The 25,871-nt window shown below is 34.5% G+C and overlaps 3 protein-coding genes across 3 annotated transcripts in view; 2 read left to right on the top strand and 1 right to left on the bottom strand.

Annotated features, from left to right (window-relative positions):
• The window catches only part of LOC116164079 (DNA polymerase alpha subunit B-like), a 28,117-nt gene extending 5,549 nt beyond the window's left edge, over positions 1–22,568 (top strand). The window contains exons 4-9 of the mRNA XM_031478208.1: positions 2,030–2,127; positions 2,173–2,470; positions 2,516–2,783; positions 21,705–21,936; positions 21,987–22,377; positions 22,425–22,568. Of these exons, the coding sequence (XP_031334068.1) occupies positions 2,030–2,127; positions 2,173–2,470; positions 2,516–2,783; positions 21,705–21,936; positions 21,987–22,377; positions 22,425–22,568 (1,431 nt within the window). The remainder of the gene's footprint in view (positions 1–2,029; positions 2,128–2,172; positions 2,471–2,515; positions 2,784–21,704; positions 21,937–21,986; positions 22,378–22,424) is intronic.
• On the bottom strand, positions 10,195–17,330 carry LOC116158824 (transcription factor Adf-1-like). The gene is made up of 4 exons (XM_031471671.1): positions 17,208–17,330; positions 16,922–17,156; positions 16,442–16,873; positions 10,195–11,011 (listed from the first exon to the last, which is right to left on the bottom strand). The coding sequence occupies exons 2-4, from the start codon at positions 17,052–17,054 to the stop codon at positions 10,437–10,439; spliced, it is 1,140 nt and encodes a 379-aa protein (XP_031327531.1). The 5' UTR covers positions 17,055–17,156; positions 17,208–17,330; the 3' UTR covers positions 10,195–10,436.
• Positions 22,431–24,791, top strand: LOC116158833. Its single transcript, XM_031471680.1, has 4 exons — positions 22,431–22,832; positions 23,358–23,553; positions 23,618–23,786; positions 23,840–24,791. Exons 1-4 carry the CDS (start codon positions 22,574–22,576, stop codon positions 23,972–23,974), a joined length of 759 nt encoding a protein of 252 aa, XP_031327540.1. The 5' UTR covers positions 22,431–22,573; the 3' UTR covers positions 23,975–24,791.
• The last annotated feature ends 1,080 nt before the right edge of the window (positions 24,792–25,871 follow it).

The raw sequence follows: 25,871 nt of genomic DNA, 5'->3' as shown, positions 1-25,871 counted from the left end.
GTGCTAATAAATTTTATAAATACGAGTAATACAAACCTTTCCAACAAAGTACGCAATTAGAATATCTTCATTTGCTCCTCGCACATTTTTTATATTTCTCCAGTCACAGAACTGTAGGTATCATTTCTCGTACTTTACTTTGGACTTTTTAGGTAATAAACTTGACTCTGCTTCTAATACCAATTGTAAAATTTTTTCATTATTCCCGTTTGATTGACTCATTTTAAATGAGCGTTATTCACAAATTATTTACTTGTTCGTATGTTTTGTTACCATATCAACAAATGCTCAACATACTTTGATATTATAATAAATTATTCTTCGACATCAAAACAAAACGTTACAATTAGAGTTATTTTTGTAAATAAACTACACGAAAAAATAGCATGATCTACACGTAAGAAAAGTGAATTTCTGTGCTCGTGCAAATTTGATCCACTCGTGAGCTGCGCTCACTCGTGAATTCAAACATTTACACTCACTAGAAAACTAACACTTTTCTAAACTTGTACATCAATGTACTATTTTTCCGTAACCAGCTCTTCATCTATTGGGAAAGCTTTTAAGCATAATGTTCGGCATAATGTCAACTGACTATCAACAAAATGACTCTTACTCAACTCCCAGTTTAGGATGAAGGGGTCGTTACAATCAGTTAAAAAAACACTTCCTTTGCTTTCTTATATTATGCGATCCAAAATGAGTTGCTGTCGAGTCAAACGTTTTTGGGAAGATTTTTCGAATGATTGGAATTTCATGGCATATTTCTATTTTACCTCTTACCGACGCCGACGGCTTGTCCTTAAATTCTTATTTCCTTTTTCAACAAATCTCTAAATAGAGGCTGAAACATTGACTTTAATTTTATCTAAAGTCGTATGATATGAAGCCGCGGTCTTAAAAGAGGACATGGAGACATTAAAAACTAAACGTACTGGAGAACTGAAAACAACAAAAATCCCTTCAACATGCGTTAGTTCTGGGTTGAGGTGAAGTTTCTAATTTGGTAACCAGGCGATTATAAATTACGTTTTATGAAGGTTCATTTTTAGCGCTATTGCAGCCCCTTTCTCTGTCCGTCCGTCCGAGGCCTTAACTACCCTACAGTTTTCAATATATTTAGTTCGTTCTTTTTGAATTTGGTAGCTTATAGCCTCGCCAAGAAAAATCTTGACGATTAATGTGCGCGAACCGAACTTTTTTTATTTATGGAGATATTTCTTTGAAATTTTAATCACAGATGCTTCTGTTAGAGGAAAACATATTGTAATTATTTGACGTGCGAATGCGCATGAAGATATTTCTTTGAAAGGTTGTTTATTAGAATTACAAAATAATGAGTAATTGGATCATAAAATAAATATGCTTTAACCATAAAAGTACTTTAACTTATTTCCCTTTGTACACATAAATAGTCCGCTCTGTGACATTTTATCTCGTCCAGACGTTGCAACCGCTCTTTGAGAGTACTCTTCTTCAACACACAGGATATTTGACAAAGTTTTGACATTACGAGTGGTTATGTTTCTTTCTAGACGTTCCCATCGCCTTTTGTTGATACTACTTACCCTATTGTCGCTCTTGAGATCGTCTAACCGTTTACGATAAGAAGTCGGGATGGAGAACTGTGCTTGGTCGAAATTAATTCCTTTTGTTAGGTTTAGACTACCATTAAGGGTAGAACGTCACTTAGACAAATTTGTTGTCATATGTAAAAGTTATTAATCTCGAGCAATTAATTTATGCAGCAGTTCAAAATGTTGTGTCTGGCACACCTTCACCTAATGCAAAAAATTCTGACTCAGGGACAATACCCCTAAAGCTAGTTCAAAACTGCAGAAGGGGGTGCGCACGGATGAAACGCAAACAGTACATTTTTTTAATATCTAAAGTAAGTGTAAGTCGCATCTAATCTCGAAGGTTACATTTTTGTTATTTACCTTTAATGTAGATTTCTTTTACTTCTTACTCACAAACGACAAAATATTTTTTAATCTCTCAAAATTGTATTGTTTTTAAATTTTTGTAGAGAAGCAATGCAAAGAGGTTACGAAGTCCAGAACGGAACAGTTTGCTCAAAGAAGACTTACATTTGTCCAATCAAATAGCGTCGAGCCCAGTTTTACAGTAAGTTTCATTTTGAGTTATTATGTATATTTTAATTTCAATTAGTTCAGAAACCTATGACTTTTCCCAACGGACTAACTCTGGCAAAGTGGAGGTATCATATGGTATACAGACACTTTTAATGAACGCCACCTTTAAACGAAAGCCTGCTGACAGCAGTAATGATGTACAAATTAAGATATACTCAAATGGAGAGACAGAAGCGATCTCACCAGATGTACTTTACATGTTTAATGTGAGTCATTCAAAGGCTTCATGCTTAAGTTTAAAGGTGGACTGCATTGGAAAATATCTACTTCGGAAATTTTCCCTTGGAGAACCACACTCATATGGGAAAGCATCAGTAAGTTCTAATTGTCAATTACTTTTTCCAAGTGATTATTAACAGGGTTTGATTACCACATATGGGCAAATTTGTTCAGATTTTGTGGACAAGTTAGACCCGTCTGCAATATTACTGGAAGGTTCTCATGAACTGACTCATGGAAACAGTGTGCAGCTGAACCTTAGCAAACTTTCCAACTACGCAGTTTTTCCTGGTCAAGTTGTTGCTGTTCAGGGTTTTAATCCTCATGGCAACAGCTTCATAGCACAGAAACTTTTTACAGATGCGTCTGGTAGTGGTGCAACTCAAAGTATTATACCCACATTTACAGGTAAGTTGTAAAAAATACGTTCTAATTTGACCAATACAGATTTCTATTTTTTGAAAATCGCATTAAGCAAGCTCAAAACAGTTAGACTCAGTATAATTGATAAAGAAGACCTCACCTTTTATTTATTTTTTTTTATACTGTTTTGTAAGTGGTGTGGTAAGGTACCTACTAATTATTTCCTTGCTGAGATGTGTTACTAAAAAACAGTTTAGAAAGATTGGTTTCACTCACAGCAATCGGACTTGTCAGATCTAGCTATAGCCTACAGTATTATATAATTATAGCTCCTCAAAATCAAAGCACAGTGCAATAGGCGATTACTGGCAATCTTTGGTGTTCGTTGAAAATATGTTGTGACGGTCTGTGGTCTGTCAAATTTCCTTCCATAGAGGTATAGTACTATATCTAGATTCTGCTGTGGTCCAGGTCCTTGAAGCAAAAGCAATTAGGCGTTACGTTCCAACGTGAAATTTGTGTGAAATTACCGTGCCTGTACCTCGGTCTGACGCATCACTAGATACGTTGAAGGTCTTATTCTGTGGATACGTCATAGTGTACCAAAGTGTCACAGTTTTCGTTTTGCCGTACACGTATCGTGCTGCGATTTTCCCGACGAGAACGCCCTCTTCTGTATTTTTCAGGCGCGCACGACTCGCACTAATGCAAACTCGTCCGAAGTAGTTTTGTTTACCACGCGACGAACACAGTTTATTTTCAGCCGGACAACGTTCACGATTTCCATGAGATGGATTACCACAATGTACGCATTGTTTATTTTTATTTTTTTTGCTGGGCCACTTTTACCAAAAACATGCGAGATGCCGTGACCTACTCTGTTTATCTGTACTGTAAGTTTCTGTTCATATATAAATGCTTGTGCGTATGTTTCGATTTCTGTTAGCGTAGCTGCGTTTGAATTATATTTGAGAATTATTTCTTGTTGTCACCATGCAAAACGTTGTGCGTCGTATACCCAGTCTTCTTTATTGGGACATAACTTTTCAAATTGCAAACTAGAAGCCATTTTTCTCGTCGCCAAATATATAGTATGGTAGAGCAATAGCCCTTCACGTTAATTGAGAGAATAATAATAATAATAAGCCTTTATTTGTCCGACAGATTAAATAATCCAATTATATAAGTGAGCATACTAGTGTGTAGTGTACATAAAACGAATGTTACACGTAGAAATTAGAAATATTTGCAATATATAAAACTTAAGCTAAAAATTAGGAGCCAGGTGGTTAAATCTAGACAATATAGTGGGCAGGTTATGAAAATTTTTGTCTATATCAACATTTGGGGAAATACAACATACATCAAAACATCTCATGTCATTCCTTTGCCTAAAGTCAATCCACCTCAGCAGTTTGCCCACCTCCGTCCAATTAGCATTCTGCCTTATTGGTCCAAAATTTTGGAACGAATTCTAGAACAATCATTATAAAAGTTCATATTGATAAATCGGATTTACTCCCGGCCCATCAGTCAGGGTTCAGACAAGGTTATAACTGTGTTACGGCCTTAATAAAAGTAGTGGATAATAGTCTTGTGGCACATGACAATAATCAACTAACCGCACTGGTGCAAATTGATTTTTTTAAAGCATTCGACACTATTGATCACATTATTAAGTGGCTTTGGATCTACTATAAGTGTCTTGGATAATCGATTACAAAAAGTTAAACTCAACACTACCAACTTGTCGGATGCTTTACCTGTATCTTGTGGTGTGCCGCAGGGATCAATTCTAGGGCCACTTTTGTTTAATTTAACACTATGAAGCTCTCTAGTTCACTTGTTAAGTGCTGTTCGCATTTTTATGCAGACAACAGTCAAATTTATTACTCCTTTGATTTAAACAATGTTCAAGCAGCAATAAATATTATCAATAACGATTTGGAGAGATTTGCAAAATATGCAGAAGGTCATTGCTTAGCCATTAATCCTACTAAATCTAAACTGATGCAATTTGGCCGATTTAAAGCACTAATATGTTATCTTGTCCGTCCGTCCGTATAGAGGATTAAGCTTCATTATAAAGTAATTAATGTCATCAGTAGGATAAGTGGAAGAACAGCAAATTGTTACATGTTAACGAAGCTTTTTTTAAATTAATTTTCATGGTGAACTTCGCCTTTAAATGTATTGTAATATACAATTAATAAAGAAATCTATTATTATTATTATTATTATCGGTGTTTCTTGTGAGAACTCAGGTCTAGCCTGGTTAACTAATCGCACGGATTAAAATCAAGTAACGATTAGTGTATTATTATTATTATTATTATTATTATTGTCGGTGTATCTTGTGAGAACTCAGGTCTAGCCTGGTTAACTAATCGCACGGATTAAAATCAAGTAACGATTAGTGTCTGTGTCTGTGTCTGGTGAAGTTATGTAGGGTCCTAAAAAAAATAAAATAAATATAATAAAAATAAAAATTCACACACTCACATTGGAAATCTAGAGATAGTATGTAATTCATACTTACCAACATAGCTATTAATGGCCACAATAGTCAACGCTATTAGGAAAGGAGAAAACAAAACAAAAATATCATTATAATAATTCCTGTACTTTTATTAAATAGAGTTTATTGTGTAAGTGTTTCTTTGGCTTTGCGTTTGGGTTGAATACGAGTGGGTTGTGATAACGTGGTGTGTTTATGTGAAGAAGGAGTTTTGTGTTTTTTAGCTGTGCTAGGCCGTGTAACTTTATTGGGTGAGGGCGTCTTTGTAGTGCGTGTTGCGTTACTTGTATTTATTGCGTTTGTTTGTTCAGGAAGTTGTGTTTGTGTGGTTGGTTGAGTTAAGAGTGGAGATATTACAGTATGTTGTGTGTCATGTTGTGAGTCTAAAGTGCTGTTTAGGCTTTTGCGTTTGGGTTGAATACTAATGGGTCGTGATAATGTGGTTTGCTTCAGAGGTGAATCTCTGATTGTAGTATATGTTGTATCATTTGTTGTACTTGTTTGTTCGGTAAGTTGTATTTGTGTGCTTGTTTGGGTTAGAGGTGGAGATATTACAGTATGTTGTGTACCGTGTTGTGAGGGAGTGCTGTTGTTTACATGTATACGTTGTGGATCATTTCTGTATGTAGTATCTTGTGTTATGTTTAGAAATTTACGAACAATATGGCATGTGTTGATAATGACTGCTTTTTGTAAATGTTTGTATGTGTTTTTGTCTAAACCTAATAGTTGTAAATTGTGGTGTATTGTCTTTGGTATAACTCCAGTAGCACTAAGAATAATGGGAACTATAACAGTAGATTTCATTCTCCATTGCGTCTTAAGCTCGATAGCTATATCGGTGTATTTGCGGTGTTTTTCTGCATGTGTTTTAGTTAAGTTGTTAGTGTTGGGTATGGCAATGTCTATAATACAAATGGATTTTTGTGTTTTATCTATAAGTGTAATATCTGGTCTATTATTGTGGATAGTTTTGTCTGTGAGTAGTGTCCTGTCCCAATATAATTTGTGTGTGTTGTTTTCAAGTATGATCTGTGGCGTGTATTTGTAGTATGGTGTCTTATCTGTTATGAGATTGTGTTTAAGTGCTAATTTTTGATGTATGATTTTAGCTACCTGATCGTGTCGATGTTTGTATTCAGTTTGTGCAAGTCGTGTGCATGCCGATATTATATGTTGGATTGTTTCTGATGTTTGTGAACAGAGTCGACAAGAATCGGTTGTCACTGTTTTGTCTTTATGTATGTGTTTTTTATAGTTGCGTGTATTAATGACCTGGTCTTGTATTGCTAACATGAAACCCTCCGTTTCCGGGAAGATATCACATTCAGACAACCAAGTGTGCGTTGCTATAGAATCAACACAATCCTGACTAACCTCTTGTGGAAATCGTCCATGCAACGGCTTTTGGTTCCATGTCTGTATGTTATTTGTGATGTATGTAAGTTTGGATGGAGGTGGGAGTATATTAGTTTCGTGTAGGTTAAGTGGCGTGTAAGATTTGTCTGCATATGTTACTGTTTTGTGTAGGACTGAAGTATCTGTTTTATTATAAAAGTATTGTCGCAAATTGTGTATTTGTGTTTGGTGCAATAGTTTTATATCTGTAAGTCCTCTACCTCCTTCCGAACGAGGAAGGTAAAGTCGTATAGTGGAGGAGTGAGGGTGATTTATATGGTGTTTTGTTAATAGTGTACGTGTGTTTCTCTGTATTTGTTCTAAATCTGTATTTGTCCAACGTATAATCCCAAAAGAGTATGTAAGCACTGGTGTGGCATAAGTGTTAATAGCCTTGATTGTATTTCTACCGTGTAATTTTGTTTTAAGTATACTGCGTACTCTTTGTAGGTATTGTGTAATAAGTGTTTGTTATTATTATTATTATTGTCGGTGTTTCTTGTGTGAACTCAGGTCTAGCCTGGTTACCTAATCGCACGGATTAAAATCAAGTAACGATTAGTGTCTATGTCTGTGTCTGGTGAAGTTATGTAGGGTCCTACAAAAAAAGGAATTCACACACGCACATTGGAAATGTAGGGATAGTATGTAATTCATACTTACCAACATAGCTATTGATGGACACAATAGCCAACGCTATCAGGATTATTATTATTTCGACACATACTAAAAATAGGGGACCTAAATAGGAAGTTCGTGCGTGGAGTATTATTATAAAAAGTATTAGAGTTTCTGGAATAGTAACTTGGAACTTGAGTTTATTCAGTAAATAGGCGCAATCTAAATTATTATATAAAATATTGTAGAGGAACGAATATTAAATCTTCAAAGCAACTCATTTTGATTGGTACCTCGCTGTGGGTACGTACCGTCGATTTTAAATGACAAGAATTTTAGGAACTACAGGATACAGGATAATTTCAAAAACCTTACTGAAGTTACTCAATATTATTAAATTAATTGGACGGCAGTTGGTTAAGTAAGACTTAAAATTTATTATCTGTACAAATGAGTCAAATTTTTCAAATAATGGCATGTTTAATGCAGGAAATAAACATTATTGAAGTACAGAGAATCCTATAATTGTGCGTGAGAGAGAATTTCAAAGAAAATTTAGTGTTTACGTTTGGTGTGCTATTTTGAAAGACAAAATATTTTTTCAAATGTGTTCAGGTGATCGGTATTTACAATTTTTAAGAGAGACGTTAGCAAATATGCTAGATGATATTATCAACAAGATGGTGCACCTGCCCACAAGGCGTAAAGAGTAACACAATATTTAAATATGTTCCCGAATCATTGGATTATCTTATAGTTCTCGAGATAGCAATAGTCGACAAAATAAAATGAACACCCTAGTCGTGTTCGCAATGACACAGCACTTATGGTATAAGATTTATTTCTGAAACATATGGATCTAAGTTACTAGTATCAACTTCCCTGTTTATACCTACCAATCAACTATTGAGGCAGGAAAAGAATAGACAACCCAACTTTTGTGTATTCTGAAGTCTACGATTGGTATAAAATTTGTTCATTAAGTAACCAAGTGTCATGTTTAAATGATCGGATTTATGGCTCAGTGGTAGAGCATTGGGTTATAAATCCGGAGGTCGGGTGTTCGAACCTGGGTTGAGGTGAATTTGTCATCTGTGGCGGAGATGGAAATTAACTTACACCAGTTCCGAGCATTCTACCGGCTACTCCGAATTAGGTTTTCCTGCAGTTTTCCTAATTCGTAAGGTAAATACCGGAGTAGTATAGACCAACTTAAGACCTTCTGCAGAGGCACCTCTAAATAGCATTATGCGGGTCACTCTGTAATTGGGCGCATGCCTGTTGAGGGCCCAAAACAAGAGAGGAATAATAATAATAACAATAAATAGTATATTAAGATACTGTATAATCAAGTCTTTAAAGCACGCGCAACGAGTTTAACGACTTTCACGTTGCAAGTGCTTTAAAGACCAATTATACACTTTCAAATCACCAATTACCTTTAGTGAGTTGCGCCATATTATTCATTATGGACAAGGACCTGAACTGCCGCCTTTTGCACTAATGTGAATGGTACCAATTGCCGGAATGTCAATTATGTTTAGTGCAATAAAGTCCTATTATTATTTCAATTATAGGCGTCTAATACACGGTGTCCATTTTTCGAGTACCACTATGGGGATCTCTTTACCTTAAGAGATAGAAAGTTGGTTAAATGGGGATAAAGTTGCGAATTTCCTTGCTGAATAACCATCTGAAAAGAAATTTAAAATATCATCAATAGTTCTGAAAATATCGCAAAAAAACGAAACTTTCTGATTTTCGTTTTTAATTTTTTCATGATAAACTAGTCGTACTAGACATTTCTAATTAACACATTATTCGAACACTTTTCAATGGAGATTTCGAATGCTACATTTCGTTTTAAATAACTTTTAAGATGACAGAGAAACATGTGGCAACTTTAGTTTTTCTTATGGGCGCCATTTTTAATTTTGAGATTTTAAGTTTACGTCTTTTTTTCTCTTTACGTCGACATATCACACATGGTGGTTCAGTATCACATTTTTCCTAAAATACAATTTTTAATTTTTTAGGAAGAGTGCTTTGGAAAAACAAAACGTTCTTTTATTGTGAACAAAAGTTTGACAGTTTGATGCATATGTCCGGTTGCAGCGTTGGCATCAGAGAACTAGATGTGTTGAGAAAATTCGATTTTCATATGAACAGAATTGAACCTTTGTTTTGCAAGAAAATTATAATTCAAACTAGAACAAAATACATAAGAATAAATAATATTTTTGCAATAAAACTAGCACAAACGTAAATGACACTGCTTGAAATATGTCAACATTTTGTTCACAACAAAAGAACGTTTTGTTTTTGCATAGCACTCTTCGCAGAAAATGAAAGTTGTATTTTTAGAAAAATATGATACTGAGCCACCATATGTGATATATCGTTGTAAAGAGAAAAAAAGACCTAATCTCAAAATGTCCGAATCCAAAACGGCGCCCATAAAAAAAATTAAAGTTGCCACGTGTTTCCCCGTTATCTTGAAAGTTATTAAAACGGGATGCCATATTCGAAATCTCCATTAAAAAGTGTCTGAATAATGTGTTAATTAGAAATGTCTAGTACAATTAGTTTACCATGAAAAAGTTAAAATGAAAATCAGAAATTTTTGATTTTTTGCCATATTTTCAAAACTATTGAAGATATTATAAATTTATTTTTAGATTATTATTCAGCACGAAAATTCGCAACTTTGCCCTCATTTAACCAAGTTTCTATCTCTTAAGATAAGCAAGATCCCCATAGTGGCACTCGAAAAATGGACACCGTGTATACAACAGTTGCGTAATAAAGTCAATCTGCTGTGAACAAAAATTCCTGTGTTTGCAGTTTTAAAGTAGACAAATAATGTCTTATTTTTGCTATTGTGAATTGAATGGCTCTTGGTACATTAAAAAAGAAACGATATTCGTTATTCGATGATAATGTTTATATTACTTTTATTTACAGACGCTCCACTTAATTACTAATTGTTGAACTAAAATCTTACATTGACACATTTCCATTTTTGGACTTGAACATGTGATGTGTAATTTAGAAAAGTCTACACAATTAGACAATATCTATATAACTATTATTAGCACATATTATATAATAATAAATTAAATGCACATTCTATTAGGACCAGTGACACACACCTTCAATTTGACTTACATCGGTGATTTCGCTAAGATAGACATGATTTCAATCATTGCTAAATTTTTTTCACCATCAGACTTCGTCGCAAGCATTGCGGCGACCAACTCTCCAAATATTTGCTCTGGCGTTCTTTCTTGATTATCTGTTTTTTCTCTCGTCGGTTTAAAATACGTTGGCTCCTCAACATCACTACTTGCTGTCCGTTTTCTTGTTTCAGACGTATGTAGAGTACTGTCCGGGGTGTGTGATTTTATGGTAACGTTAACGAAGGAACTGTTATTTGGAAGCGGCTGTTGATATGTGTTTGTTGAACTTGTGGGGTGATTTGGTGTACTGTCGTTTGTATGCTCGTCTAAGCCATCATAGTCTGAGTTAGCTTGTGATAAATTGCAACTATTGTCACTGGTCGCGAACATTTGACTAGACTCCTCTACTTGCCAATGCTTCTTGCGGTATTGTATTACACTGTCTAAGAACGCGAGATCGTCCAGAAATTCCCATTTTCCTGCTATTCCTTCCGAGTATTTCTGTTTTTGTCTGATGTACTTTTCTCGCAAACCCTTCCAACGTAACGTACATGTGTTAACTAAAAATCATTTGTTACATTAAAGTTAAAGGCAATTGCACAGATGTAAATATACTATGATAGCTCATGACAGGGAGAACGGGAAATGGACTTGTAGCTAACGCAACTATAATAAAACGACGCGATCTACATCATATAGGCATTTACATAATAGTGGCCTCAAGGGTGCCAATATCTATGACCAAAGGCTTAATTGATTTCTGTCCGTCTGTTGAATGTTGTACAAGGAACTATTGTATTGACTCATAGTCTTTGTCATTAATGTTACAAATGGACAAAGTAGAAGGCAAATTGTTGATTTAGATTATTATTACACATTTGTGGATTGGTACACTATTAGTGCAAGTTAATGAACATGCCTACCTATTTTATTAAGCAAATGATTAAAAACTAAACGTTATTGCTAATCGAAATAACACACTACCAATTCCAGCACGTTTCATTTGGCAACTGGGAGAGTCAAAAGTTGAAGCCACAGATTCCAATAAAGTATGTTACATTGTTTTCTCTCATTATCAAATGAATGTAAATCTGATATGGGCGAGTGAAAGGAGCAGAGGTGGCCAAATATTTCCTGAGAAGCAGGAAGGGGAGATGAGCCATATTAGCTGTGATGTAAATACGATTCAACATGCATCCAAAGTTCACAGGACACAGCATGTTTTACAGAAGTTGAGGGTGTGTCCATCTACAACATAAAATATTTCGAAAATGAAATTTGATCTATCTTGTCGTCCATAGTGTCTCAGATTAGGATTTGTTTTGTATCTTTGTGAAATGAGTACGACAACAAATTGTTCAAAGTCACTTTTGCTACCGAAAGGATTAAAAGTAAAGTAGGGATTAAAACTGACAGTAAACACAATTTAAAAATGAATGCTTACCTTCAATTGTAAATTATGGTTCTTGGAGCATATTTGCCTTATCACTACTCCAGAGGTGTTTTTAAATGGTCAGTTTGGCACAGTGGTTTTTTTTACGAGAATCTTAAAATAAAACTGACATTTATTTATATCGTAACACTAACATTCTAACATTGATTATATATTTATTTTGGAGGAGGAATGGAATGATACCATAAAAACTATACCATTCCATTTGAAAAATTAAAATGAGCACATCCTGTATCAGTGAAATTAATTTTATTGTATGCCAAAATTATTTGTTGCAACTTTTACAATAACTTCCAACGCTAGAATCTTGGAGCACTCTATATATATCAATTTTTTAAGCTCCATGCAAAAAAACAATCATAGTTACATGAGCCATTTTTAACAAAGTTTTAGTAGTGCAAAAGAGTTTTTTAAATTGTATTTTACATGATTGATTTGTATTTTTACATTGATTTTTGTCATGAAGTCTGCATTTAACATTAAGAAATTTGATTACACTTTTCGGGGGAGTTTTGGAATTATGGATACAATTTTGGAACACCCTATACATATTCATTGCAACATTTTTGCTCTAAAATGTATACACATTTATGTATTTACTATTTGATGAGATTTATGCATTGCTTTTTGTGAAGTTATTTCAATGATTTATCAAGACCTTCAAAATTATTGATTATCTTTTCCAAACCCTCAGAAAAATTTCACTTATGACTTTTAAAAAAATTAATTTATTTTTTGCCAGACCACTGGAATAAAAACAATTTAAAATCAGTTTCCTTTACAGTAAAGTTACTGCTGTTTATTGTAGCTAATGAAAGATGATGGTATATATGTACTTCTCAGTTTCACAAAAAAAAATGGCACAGGGCCGCGAAAACCACAAGTCTTTATCTTCGAAAACAGCTGAAATACCCGGCGATCTGAACCAAAATAGGACACATGGTACATAAGGACAGTTTTCATTGAGAGTAAGGTAGTATTGGCCTTCGGAGCATTGTAAGATTTTACCTTTGTATCAAGTAAGGTCTGTTTGTTTTTGAAAGGTTAAATATGTAAATTATTGACACATTCTGTACAATTACTATTTACACGGTTAGATAGCATCTTTTATAGGCTTTTCAATAATGTATAACAAGTAGAGGTTAGCTATTTAATTTTTGTAGTTGGGGTAGGTGGGACCTAGGGGGTCCATGGAGACGAGTTCTCTCTTATATCATTTTAATTCCCCTTTTCTAAACGGTTGTGACCATTTTTTAATGTCTTTTGTTTGTTAGATATAGCATATTAAAAGACTTAGCACTACAAACAGATTCAATCTAGCTACGTTCGTTTTCGAAACAGAGAGTGAAATGAACAATTTTTTGGGATGTTGTCGTATCTTACCACCCATGTAAGATAGAAAAAAGGTAAACACTGTCCGTTCTAGATATTTGTACATAGAATCCAGTGGCGTAGTAAAAAAATTTTTGACCACCTTTTCTGAGATTTGACCCAAAGTTGGCATTTTTAAGTGCAACACCCTGTATATCTTAACGTGAATTTTGTTGCATTCTTTTGTTTGATTACATTGATATATCACACCCTATGTTTTTTTTTCAGTCACGAACCAAAAATAAAACACTTATTTATTATTGTTTTTTAGTAGGCTATAATATGCAAAATTTCAGAAATATCGGATCACTTTGATTAAATCAGTAGGTATTTGATAGCAACACAGAAACAAGTATTATGTGTAAATAAAACAAATGAAATGTTATTACCAGCCATTTCAACTAAAGTGACACCTTAAAACAATCTACATATTTGAAATCAATTGTATTTATCTTTTATTGTTAACGTGCAAGACTACAAATCAAATACTGATTTAATCAAAGTGATCCAATATTTGTGAAATTTTGCATATTCTAAACAACTTTTCTTAATAACAGTTGGTGGTATTATCGACCGAAATAGCACTTTACTCAACCTACATTTATTTTTTTATCAATTTTCACGACTATCTTTGATTTTAAAAGGCAAAAATGTGCTTGAAATTCTATTCATCCAAGCAGGCTGGAATTCCAAAATATCAAAACGAGATTTTTGACAATTACCCATATAGTGAAGTCAATCCGGGGACACATTGTATAAGATACATACAATTATATAAAAAAATATATGTTGTGATACATCAATATAATCAGGAAAACAAATGCAAAAAATTGACGTTAAGATATACATTTAAAAAATACCAATTATTTATAAGTCAAATCTCAGAAACGGTGGTCCAAAATTTTTTTCTTGTGTACACCACTGGATTCTGGAAAAACTGTTCTTTTTACCAAGTATCTCAGAAACAAATGTAGCTAGATTGGTTCTGTTTATGGTACTACAATTTTCACAAAAAAGTGGCACAAGGTCGCAAAACAGCTGAGATACACTCAATCTCAAACAGGACACATGGTACAAAAATTACAAACAATTTGGAGAAGTTATAGAAAGTGGGTTTGATTAATTAACAATTGTTTTAGAAAAATGTTGAAAATTATTAGGTTTTAAATTAATCCTACTGATATGTTTACATAAACATAGGTCCACAACGCTTTGTTACTGATCTTCAAGATTTATTAAGATTTTTCTTTATATCTTCTACATTTTTTTATTTATTTTTCTCAAATTTTAAATATAAGTTACAGTTATCATTGGTTATGTCAATGGGAGTAAGAACCTACAGGTTGTTGTTTTTTCAGGGGCCATGTTCCATTTTCTATCCCTGAACTTTTTCTCAGTGCACCACGGGTGGATTGTAAAATAAGAATTTGGTTTTCCAGTTTGTTTGGAAACTTTTTGGTCTCTTGTAATTTTTTCATATTTGTGACCGTTATTAAGAAAAAATAAAAATCAAATTTCGGTAGTTGACTAAATGAAAGTAAAATTTTTAAAATGGCCCTTTATTTGAGTAAATTCTGGTTTTTATTAGTTTTGACAGTTCGCATTTTGATTGTACCTACTGTGTTTGCATATGTAAAAAAAGGTTTAAGTGTATAACACCCCTACATCAATAAACAAAGCGTTTGTGGACCTATGTTTATATGAACTTTTAGTCATAAAATAAGCAAAAAAATTAGCCCTGTATATGCAACAGTCTTAGAATGAATAATTATCTCCGTTATCTGGAACTTAATCTTTAAATTGGGTATTGTACTCAATACAAACATCCCGTACAAAGTTCCTTCTTTAATGATAAACACAGAAAAAAATTAAAATAACACTCAGTACTTAGTTTTATGTTCAATTGCCAAATGGTAAATGGCTTCAATTCTTGGTTTTTTAATTGTAGTTTTTTATTTCGTATTCAACAACAAAAAATATATAGGATGTTCCATTTAAAAAAATGTGTAGGTGCAAATTCCGGTTAAGCAGTTCGATGGCGTATTTTTATTCTCATTAGCTTTGTCTTTACGAAATCATCATTCTTTTTGTCTATCACTTCATCTGGAACTGTTAATGTGATAACTTAAAAAGGAAAGAGATGTGCTATTATGTTTTCACAATCAGTCTCCGTTGTACGACTTCATACATGAGCAAAAAAAAGAACCTCCCAGCGTCCACTTCTTCTTTACTACATTTGTTCTATGGTAATTGGCACTTTGCATCGTTTGTACTCGGAAATATACCTTTCAATCTCAATAAATTTGTTTCGCCTAAATAATGCAGAACTAAACAAGCCTATTCAAGTTCTGTTGAAACCAGTTCAATGTTTCTCAAAGGCAACCCACAAAAAACAGTGGCAGCAAAATGACAACAGGTTAAATATACTCAATCTCACCTTGATTTTGCAGTCACTTATGGTCAACAGTGATGCCAAATGTCATCAGAATATGATTTGAAAAAAATGGGCGTATCTTTTGGATAAAATCGGCATCGTTGTGCTAAAAACTCCTATTAGGATTGCATTGCCTTATGTTCCCTGTCCTGAAAGTCAAGGTGGGACGGACTATACCATACTTGAAACAGTAGTTACATCGTGTTTAACAATGTCAGTTAGGAATATTACTGTCAATATTAATATGATTTTTTTAGCAAACAATTTTAGTAAGTACAAAAACTTGTACTTACTATATTTTTTATACCAGCAAATTACATAAATTTCATTCCGTGGAATGGAATAATAGTAATGCTTTATACATCTAAAGTGGCTAAATAGTCTGTGAGCAGCAATATCATATTTTATCAAAATAGATCAAAATTTGGAAATTAAGTCAGGTGCTAAATTTGACAAAAGTTTCAAAGATGGCGGCGGGATCTGCTTCAACTTGTGATATTTTCATACTATAAATTGTTAAATTAAGAATAAAAATCGACCTGTTGTTTACCCTAAAAATGAATTTATTTTGTACATACATATAGCCAGCTCTGTATGAAGAGTTGTTTAAAAAAGGAAAAAATTGTGATAGTTGGCAGATTTTACTTTGTATTTAACTCGCATCCAAATGACAGTTGATAGCTGTGATGAGCTATCTGTAGTACATTTACATCTGTGATACTACGCACCTACCATCTGTCTTTAGCATTTGCGCAATTGAAGTCCAAAGACGTTCTTTCAGTTGCTTGTCATGGTAGTCTCGACAGTGTCGATCCCACAATGCATGCGATTCTCTGACAAGTTTAATAAGCGATCTGCAGAAATCAAAAGCCGTAGCCTCCATTGTGCTGGAATTTCCATTGTCGGAGTCATCTAACGTTCGTTCCTCGTGATCACTGTGTTCCAATGTTGGATCTTGCTTGATAGGCGATGCGAATGGATCTGTTTGCTGTTGTTGAATCCAAGCGACATTGGATGACTTTCTCGTTATTATGTAAGGATCTAAAAATTGTAAGCATTCCAATAATTCCCACGTACGGTAGTTGCTTCCGTAATGTTGTAGCTTTTCCCTTTCCCGTATATATTTCTCTCTAAGTGCTTTGAAAGCCTCACGACAAGCAGGCCCTGCCACGGAAAACTTGGTAGTAATTGTAAGTGAACATTGTTGTTTACCTGTTGACTTCAATTCTACACCAATTTTATTCCACAATGTCGCCTTAAAACCTTGATCTCGAAATTTATCGTGGCTTCTGTCCCATAATGGTGTACATTGGGCCACTACAGAAATTAATTTCTTATGATCCATTCCTCTAAATCATTTTGGTCATTTGTAATTAGGAAACATAATGAGCCTTTGCCTAAATTAGCACTTCTCGGTTATCTACACTCCAGGACAATGTGAAAAACACTAAAAACACAGAAATTACACTTAATGATATTTAATTATGGTAGTCTTTACTGTTGCCTTCCTATTTATTTTTATTTATTTAAATAAAATGAGATAAATTCAATAAAAGTATGATGGAGAGAGTGGCACAGAACATAAATCTTACGAGATCTAATTTCTATTGGGTCTAATCACTTTATGAAGCTTGCATCATCTCTTTGAGGTTACTGTAATTAGTACTAATTTACCTTAATTAACTCTCTTGTTATGTTTAAATTGAACTTTTTTTACATTTGTTACGCACTTTGGTGAATAAATATATTAATTAGATAAAGCAAAAATACCGTGCGTGTAACTTTATGTATAAATAACGAAATAATTAATTATTTTATTTTTGCATAATTATCGTTAATTAGCAAGTTAATTGGATCCAGGTGAATTGTGGGAAAAATGTACTTAATCTGCAGTATATTGAATTTCTAATTACCTTTTTTCTTATCGTTTGGTTAGAAATGCAAGAATTCGATTGGCACCAAAACGATTAGAGGCTTCGACCGCGTTTAGGTATTATTTGCAACAGTAATGTTAAGGTTGCTCTCCTTACGTCGAATCTGCTTTTTAGTGCATTTTATGGTGGGTTTATGCACCGATATTTATTTAACTAACTTAATTTGTCTGCAGTTAGGCTAACATAACCTCAATTTTAATATTATTTTTGTACTAAATGCCGAATTGATTTAGAGCGGCAAATAAGTATACTTTCAATCGCAAGGCGTAATTATTATTGTACACAAATTCACAAATGAGAAATTAAGAGTTGAACTGCATGTAATTATAAGTACTTAACCTCTCTAGATTACCAATTTCTTTTTAAAAAAGGCTACGATACTTCACTGAATTTAGTCAAATATAGGCATTAACAATTAGACGAGCGCCTGCGCACCTCAATTTGCGCTTAAAAGACAAAAGTTACCTCGATTAACTTGAATTCCTAAAGTAAAATAAAATTAAATATCGGCGCCTAAACCTACATTATACTTCAAATCACTCTCAATTTTGAAAATAATATGCGATTTTTCCGAAATTTTAATGTAAGCGGAATTTTCCGGTTTTCTTTATAGCATGATAAATTACGCTTTAATTGCGCAACTTTTCTCTAATTTGTATTTGACTCTACGTCAATCGTTTTGTCCGTCCGTCCGGACCCACTTCTACCGTTTTGAACTACTTCTAGGGAAATGGTCCTAGAGTCCTGGGATTTTTTGCAGTAGGTGGCCGATACCTTGAAGGTGTGCCAGACGGCCATCAAATTTCGCTGTCGCCCCCCCCCCCCCACGAATTATTTCCTGAGATGCTGTTTTTGAAAGTAAAACGTGCATAACTTTTACATACGACAACCAATTGGTCTTAGATTTTGCATACGCATGCCTTTAGTGGTTACAAGTTAAACTGTAGAAATTTGGGGGGGTAGACACATGTTCTACCCCTCATGGTATTCTAATGAAAGGTCTCATCGAAATCACTAAGCGACGGGGCCAGAGGGGGGAGGTTAAAAATTTATTTTATCATTGGATTCTATTAAAGGTCTCAAGGGGGGGAGTGGAACTAGTTTTATCCTTCATGATACTCTAATGAAAGGTCTCAAGGAAAGGAATTAATTTATACTAACCATAGTCTTCCTCCTCGATCCCTTGTTGACTGTTGTGATCGGTTATAATTCCTTATATCTTAAGAGTGAATTGTCAAAGGAAAGTACCTACAAAGGGCGATTGGGACGTTTGGAAGAAATATAACCATTGGGCATTTAAATAAAATTTGATACATAGCCACTTGGAATAAAACCAAATTTAACGCCAGTTTCAAAATTTGGTTTTGCGCATGCGTGTCAACTTTCTTATTTATGGAGGGATTTAAATGAAATTTGATATATAGCCACTTGGAATAAATGCAAATGTAGCACCATTTTCCAAATTTGGTTTTGCGCATGCGCAATGCCAACCTTCTTATTTATGAAGGAATTCAAATGAAATTTGATACATAGTCACTTGGAATAAAAGGAAATGTAGCGCCATTTCCCAAATGTGGTTTTGTGTAGGATGTACAGTGCCAACTTTCTTATTTATTGAAGAAATTTCGTAGGGCTGTTTAAAAAAATGCGCATTATCTGAACAAGGGTTGTGCACAATTTGTACTTGTTTAATTATTGAGATCCTAAACATATTTTTTTACGATAGTATTGCGTTTTTCTTGAAAATGCATGTCTTTCTCTATCAAAAATTAAACCAACATTTTAATCTAGTAGCGAATGAATGTTTTACACTCTATGTTATTTTTGTCCAAATATCCAGTAGCGTTATTGTTTCTTTTGTGTCTACACATTTGTACAAAAATAAAAACGAATTACTATCGTAAAAAGAAGGTTTTTAGGATCTCAATAATAAAAAAAAATGATGGCATTCCATTAAAAAAAAGTTACAAGTCGCTATTTTGAAATAATTCGTCCAATTGAAAATCTGATATCACCCGTGTAGAGAATGTCGTGAAACATATTACTGTCAAATATTTTTAGAGGATTACCTATAGTGGGGCTAAAAAAATAAGGCGCTCACTCTGAAGTGGACTGTATATAAAATTAAACAAATTCTGCATCATCCGGGAATCGAACCCGAGCCGCCCGCGTGGCAGCTCACAAAGATTAGATGAACGACGACGAGGGGTTTATACACATACGTGCAAAACACCTAAAACCTAAAATTAAACCCTAACTTTATCAAACACTACCCATATTCTATCTATCCAAAAGCAATTTAATATTAAACGCCACAGACAGAAAAAAAACACTTGCCTGACCTTCAATTAACTGTTTCAATTTTTAACAATCGTTTTTTTCTGAATTAAGATAACATCTAACAGTCCACGTAAAAATGTTGTTTCAATTTCAATTAAGTAATTAGTTAGATGTTAAACAGTTGATGGTAACACAACGTTTTAAAATCGAACAATAATCACGCGCGCCAATATTAAATAATTTAAGTAAAATAACGTGTCGAGGTGGTTTAAGGTACCTCTATATAACAACATTAAGGCTGGACAGTACATACAGAATTGAGTGTGTAAAGTTGCCTATTGTCAATCGCTAAATTTGGCCATTTATAATATTAATTTGTGATTTATGGCAGAAACATAAACTTAGACCAATAATGCACATTTTCTATCTGTATAAACCAAGCGGCGCGCCGGAATCTATCTTTTCGCGCTTTTAAGGAAAACTTTTAAGTTGTTTTTCCAAGATCACTTATCTATAAATGAAGTTGGAACAATTTCCAAAGTTCGTAAACTTAATATCTAGGCAATAACGCCAGGAAAATTTATTTCCTTTTTTCTTTTCCAAAATGTGACAACCTAACAGCCCTCGACGTTACCTTAAAAAAAAAGATTATTTTAAAACATTTTAGTAAACCCCGGCGTTATTGTCAGCTGAAGCATTCACCTTTCACAGGAATATTCGACCCCTTCTTCATCTTCACCTAGAATTCAGATATCGTGGAACGAAATCAAGCAACGGAACACGTCTACTGTCCAGCCTTAAGATCAATCGTATTACGATAGTTCAACCATAGATCAGTTAACTGAGATTTCATACAGAAAACCGCGAAGGCATGTGCCTATCTTCAATCGCTTATGAATAATAAGCATTTAATTCAGTGAGTGTGTTATTTTCACGTCTGTAAAGCCATTGAAAGCTTATAATTCTTAAACGATTCAAGATGTATGCTATCGCGGAGTCTTTAACAATTTATTTTGGGGTTGGCCTACGTTTTGAAAGAAATGCGCGCATACATGATTTTAGTAAGAAAGCACCATAAGACTGTACTAATGCAAGTGCGATACACTGAGCCGCAATTTTACATCTCTCACTGTATTCACTTTCACCTAAGCGTCTCCACTTTAGCGCATTGTGTCAAAAACAAGCAAGGGAACTGTGCTTTTATTTCTTAGCTATGGGATATTCTATAATTATATGTCTGTAAATATTGATTCTACCGGAAAATGGTTGAAATAAAAGTTGTCCCGAATTTGTGCGTCAGAAACATGTTCATTTGTTATTTTTATGCAAAAATAATTTTGATTATCTAAAGCTTACTGAATAAAGGGTCTAGAATTTCGCAAAAACTTTTAATATAAGTCTCATATCTTTAAATTATTCAATGAAATGAATGTAACAAACTAAATACTTTGTGTACAAAATTCCTACCTTCAGATGGTACACCCATAAACGCTGGTGAGTGGTGATCTTGATGAAATTTGGAAATAATCTGGGAGTTTTTGGAAAGTAAAAAGAAATTCCAACTCATTCTTTAGATATCAAACATTGATGTCTCTGCAATATCTGTGAATATTAGAGTAGGTACCTAGTGATTCGTTATTTTTATGTTCAAACGTCCTCAAATACCCAGTTTAAAAAATATATATATTACGGAACATTGGTATTGTTTTTTGCTGAGAAAATAATGTTTTGGAACTTTTTTATACTGAATCAGTATTTATGATTATTTTATTCTGTTTCAGGGTCCCTTCATATAGTGGTTGCTGTAGGGCCTTTCACTGTTTCTAGTAATTTATCCTACGCACCATTACAAGAATTAGTAAAGTATGTCACGAATCACATTCCTCACGTTTTGATTTTGATTGGGCCATTCGTGGATGCTTCGCAAGATAATGTAGCGGACATAACAATGATGGAGCTATACGATACATTCTTTGAAGCATTAATACAAAATGTTATGTCACCATTAGAAGGGTAAAAAAATGTTATATTAGCATCGTAATCAACTTTTTTGTTTATATCAGGTTAAACATTAAGGTTGTGTTAGTGCCTTCGGCGAAAGATGCCCATCATCATGTGGTTTTCCCGACGCCGCCTTACAAACTTCGCAAGACATACCCCAACCTTCAGTGTGTAGGTGATCCTAGTATACTGAATATAGAAGGCTTAACTTTGGGAGCGACGTCTACCGATGTACTACTTCATCTGAGCAAGCAGGAGTGTTCATATGGAACGCAGGGAGGTGATCGTATCAGTCGCTTAGCTTCACATCTTTTATGCCAACAAAGTTTTTATCCTTTGTATCCTCCAAATGAAGACGTTTTTATTGATTATGAGTTACTGGAACAACACGCTGGAATCAATTTTATTCCCAATATACTGATTGTGCCATCAAGCCTTCGCTATTTCAGTAAAGTAAGTATCACGTTTTAGTAAAATACATTAACATGTTTTATTCTTAGTACATCAATGGATGTGTGGTGATCAATCCCGAAAGAATCACAAAAGGTTATGTTGGAGGGACGTTTTGCAGAATGGAAGTAGCCCCACAAGTGTCATCTGGTAGTCTATCGGATAGTGTTGTTGCTCAAATTATACGCATTTAGTGATTATGATTTTTATTTATTGTTTTTGTCAACTTGACACCTTTCAATTTTTTAACGTTATAAATATGTGGAAAAAGTTATATTTTTTTCTTTATTTAGTTATCATGGCCCAGGACAGTAATTCTTCACTTTTATCCTTTCAAAGAAATGAGAGAGAAGAGACTAAAAATTGTCCAGTGCCAGATAAGTCATCTCTCAAAATATCTTCTTCTTTATTGGGTAAATTAATGCTTTTGTCTGCGTTGATGTGTTTGATCATTTTAGGTAAGCAACAATAGGTACATTGTGATTTTATATGTTGCAGAAGAGGCAAAGAAAAGACATTAACATTTAGTAAACGTCTGTAGTTTTAATTTTGATCGTAACAATTCTGAAATTTGAACTGCACAGGCTCAAACATGGAGACTGATAAATTTGTTTCATTTTATCCACCTTATGAGTCACTGATAAAATACGCGTAACTCTTGAGGAATGACGCCAAAAGTGTTTTTTTAATCGCAATGTCGGCACGCCGAAGTGCGCCTATCCTATTTACTGTGCGTGCCTGTCTGGAACGCTTGAGATAGATTTCAAAAACCCAAAAACTCTTAAACTATTAGTGTAATTCATGATTTTTCAAGAGCTTTTATTTAGATTTCTCAAATCGAAAGAGTAGTACATGTATTATAAGCGTAGGTACTCTAGTAAGAAAATCAGAGAAAGTTGAGAACTGTAATGAGATGAATTTAATTTTGCCATTCTCAAAGGCTTTTGGGCTGCCTTGGCAGTAACACACTTGCATACTTTCAGGTATCATTAAAGGAATATTAGGATTATGTTGTTGTGCTCCGGTAGGTATGTGGAGTTTAGGGGCATTAATAGATTTGCCACGCCCAATTGACAGTTACCAAGAAGGTGAACTGGCTCATATTCCTGTCGTGTATGATCAGACCGGTTGGCCAGTGCATCCAGAAACTGGACAACGTACTGTTCGAGCATTACCTAAGTGTGTATATTATATGGGTACAATTACAAAATGAAGTAGCTCATTTTTATTATTTTCTCTAAAGGAAAACGGAGTTCTTCCTGAATACAGTCTTCTTCTTGGCGTATCCATTAGCAGTTCTAGTCTCCATTTGTAGCGCATGTTGCTTTAAGGAATCTGCTGAACATGAATCAGGATGTTACAAATGTGTGAATACAGTTGTTTTCAATACATGCGTGCCCAGTGCTAGTGGGGTAGGTTTACATACAAGGTATGTTGTATTTATTAGTTAACTACTACTTTGTAGAAAGAAAGTGGGGATGTATTGCCCATATATAGTGATGACGATGCCAGTCAGGAAATAAAAGATACTCACTATGTGGTAAACCAAATGCGCTATAGTCAACAATCATTGATCAACAAGAGCTCATGGTATAGTTAAAGTTTGAATTCTCGTAATTCTAACATCATGTGTAGACTATATACCACTGTAATAAAAAAAAAGAAAATATTTCTAAACATTGCTGTATTTATCATTATATGACGTATTCAAAATTTCATACAACTTCTGTCATCTGACAATGTGCTACAAGCACCTAAACACGTTGGGTAAGGTTGTTTAGTACTGTAGCACTATCGTTATATACATAAATCGAGTCTTTACTATTACTAAGCACCATATTCTTCATCACTTCAAAGTTTATGGTACGCGAGTTCTTATAGTTTAACGTAATACCCTTCACCTTACACACTGTTTTAATTGTCTGATCACTGGTTGAAAACACTCTATAGCTATAGTTTTTCGGTCCCGCACTAACAAATTCTGTTATATAATTTCCTTCGCCGTACGCCTCCAGCTCGTCAGTTATCTCGCCTAGGAAATCTCCACAAGGAGGATTTCACTCACCAGGTTTTGTCATAAATATTATGCTGTACGCGACGACCCAACCTCTCCAAATAACTATATAGCTCTAAACGTGCATGAGCTGTCGTGTACGCGGCTATGGGTTAACGTGTATAATGGATTGTACCTGAACCAAAGGATCTGTAAACAATTTGAAAAAGTCCTTTGGCTCACATACAATGCTGGATTTGGGTAAATTGTCTCGTTGGCCAAGTTTGCCCCAGAAAGAATTCAACATTAGTTGCCGAAATTGTATTACACTAATTTTTATTGAAATATTAGTTAGTTGGTCGCTATCGATTTCGGACGTTCTTCGTCCATCATCAGGCGATATGTCAGTATAATTAAAAAACGAACCATGAAAAATGTAATGAAGAATGTTGAAGTTGGACGTTATGTCTGTAGAATTGTGAAACATAATAATAATAATAATAATATTTATTGGTGGTGTTTATACAGAAAGTATTTCCACACGTCACAGTATAGGGAAGCACAATTGCCACTTTATTGTTCGGAGCCATCAAACTTGTAGTTCAAGTACTCATTGATGCTATAGAATGCTTTCGCACCAAGGAACACTCTGATTGTTTTTCTGAATTGTTGTTCTTCCAGATCCCTGATGTAGTCAGGAAGAGCATTGTAACATTTTTTCATGTAATAGTTAATGTCTCGTCCTTTTACCGGCCGATAGTAGTCTTCGACAAGGTTGTTTTTAGTCCGTACATTGTAATGACATTTATCACTGTTTTTAAGAAGGGTTGGAAGGGCCTTCTTTGCGTGTGTTAGACAGGTAAATATATACACACATGGGAGTGTAAGGATGTTAAGTTTGGTGAAGGATAAAAGGCATGTGTGGTGAGGTGAAGTGCCTTTTATGTTTCACAATTCAAGTGTTTGTGAATAAGGATCTTCAAACAAGAACTAGAAAATTTTTTATCTGTAAGTACCCAAGCTTTTTGATCTGCTCTGCTTGCTCGCCTGCTTGAAATGTACAATTTGCCAAAACCACACCTATGATCCAGAATCCAAGACCCTGATCTCACTCCTGAATCCAAAACTGCATCTTCAGTCCAAAATCCGAGCCCATGGAAAATCACAAAGCCACGGCTTCGGGGGAAAAACCCACGGTCAAAGTCAAAGGCCACGTCATTGGGGAAAACCCCGAAGTGAAAGTCCAAGGCCACACCATTGGGAAAACCCAAGACCATGACCTTGGGAAAAACCCAAGGCCATGCCCTTGGATGACGTCAGCGGGGGGGACAAGGTGTCCCAGGGTCAACAGTGGGGGGGAGGTGTCCCTGTTTTACTTGTAGCGAATATCCAAAAATGCCAATAGACATCGAGGCGCCATGAAAAATTAGTCATCGGCGATAAAGAACGAAGGCGGATGTGACGCAATCTTTCATGGAAGTACGGCGTGAAGCGAGAAGACTCG

This window comes from Photinus pyralis, unplaced genomic scaffold (genome assembly GCF_008802855.1).
Source record: "Photinus pyralis isolate 1611_PpyrPB1 unplaced genomic scaffold, Ppyr1.3 Ppyr1.4_LG1, whole genome shotgun sequence".
Lineage (NCBI taxonomy): Eukaryota > Metazoa > Arthropoda > Insecta > Coleoptera > Lampyridae > Photinus > Photinus pyralis.
Note: the sequence above shows the minus strand (reverse complement) of the source record. Positions and strands in the feature narration are given on the sequence as shown.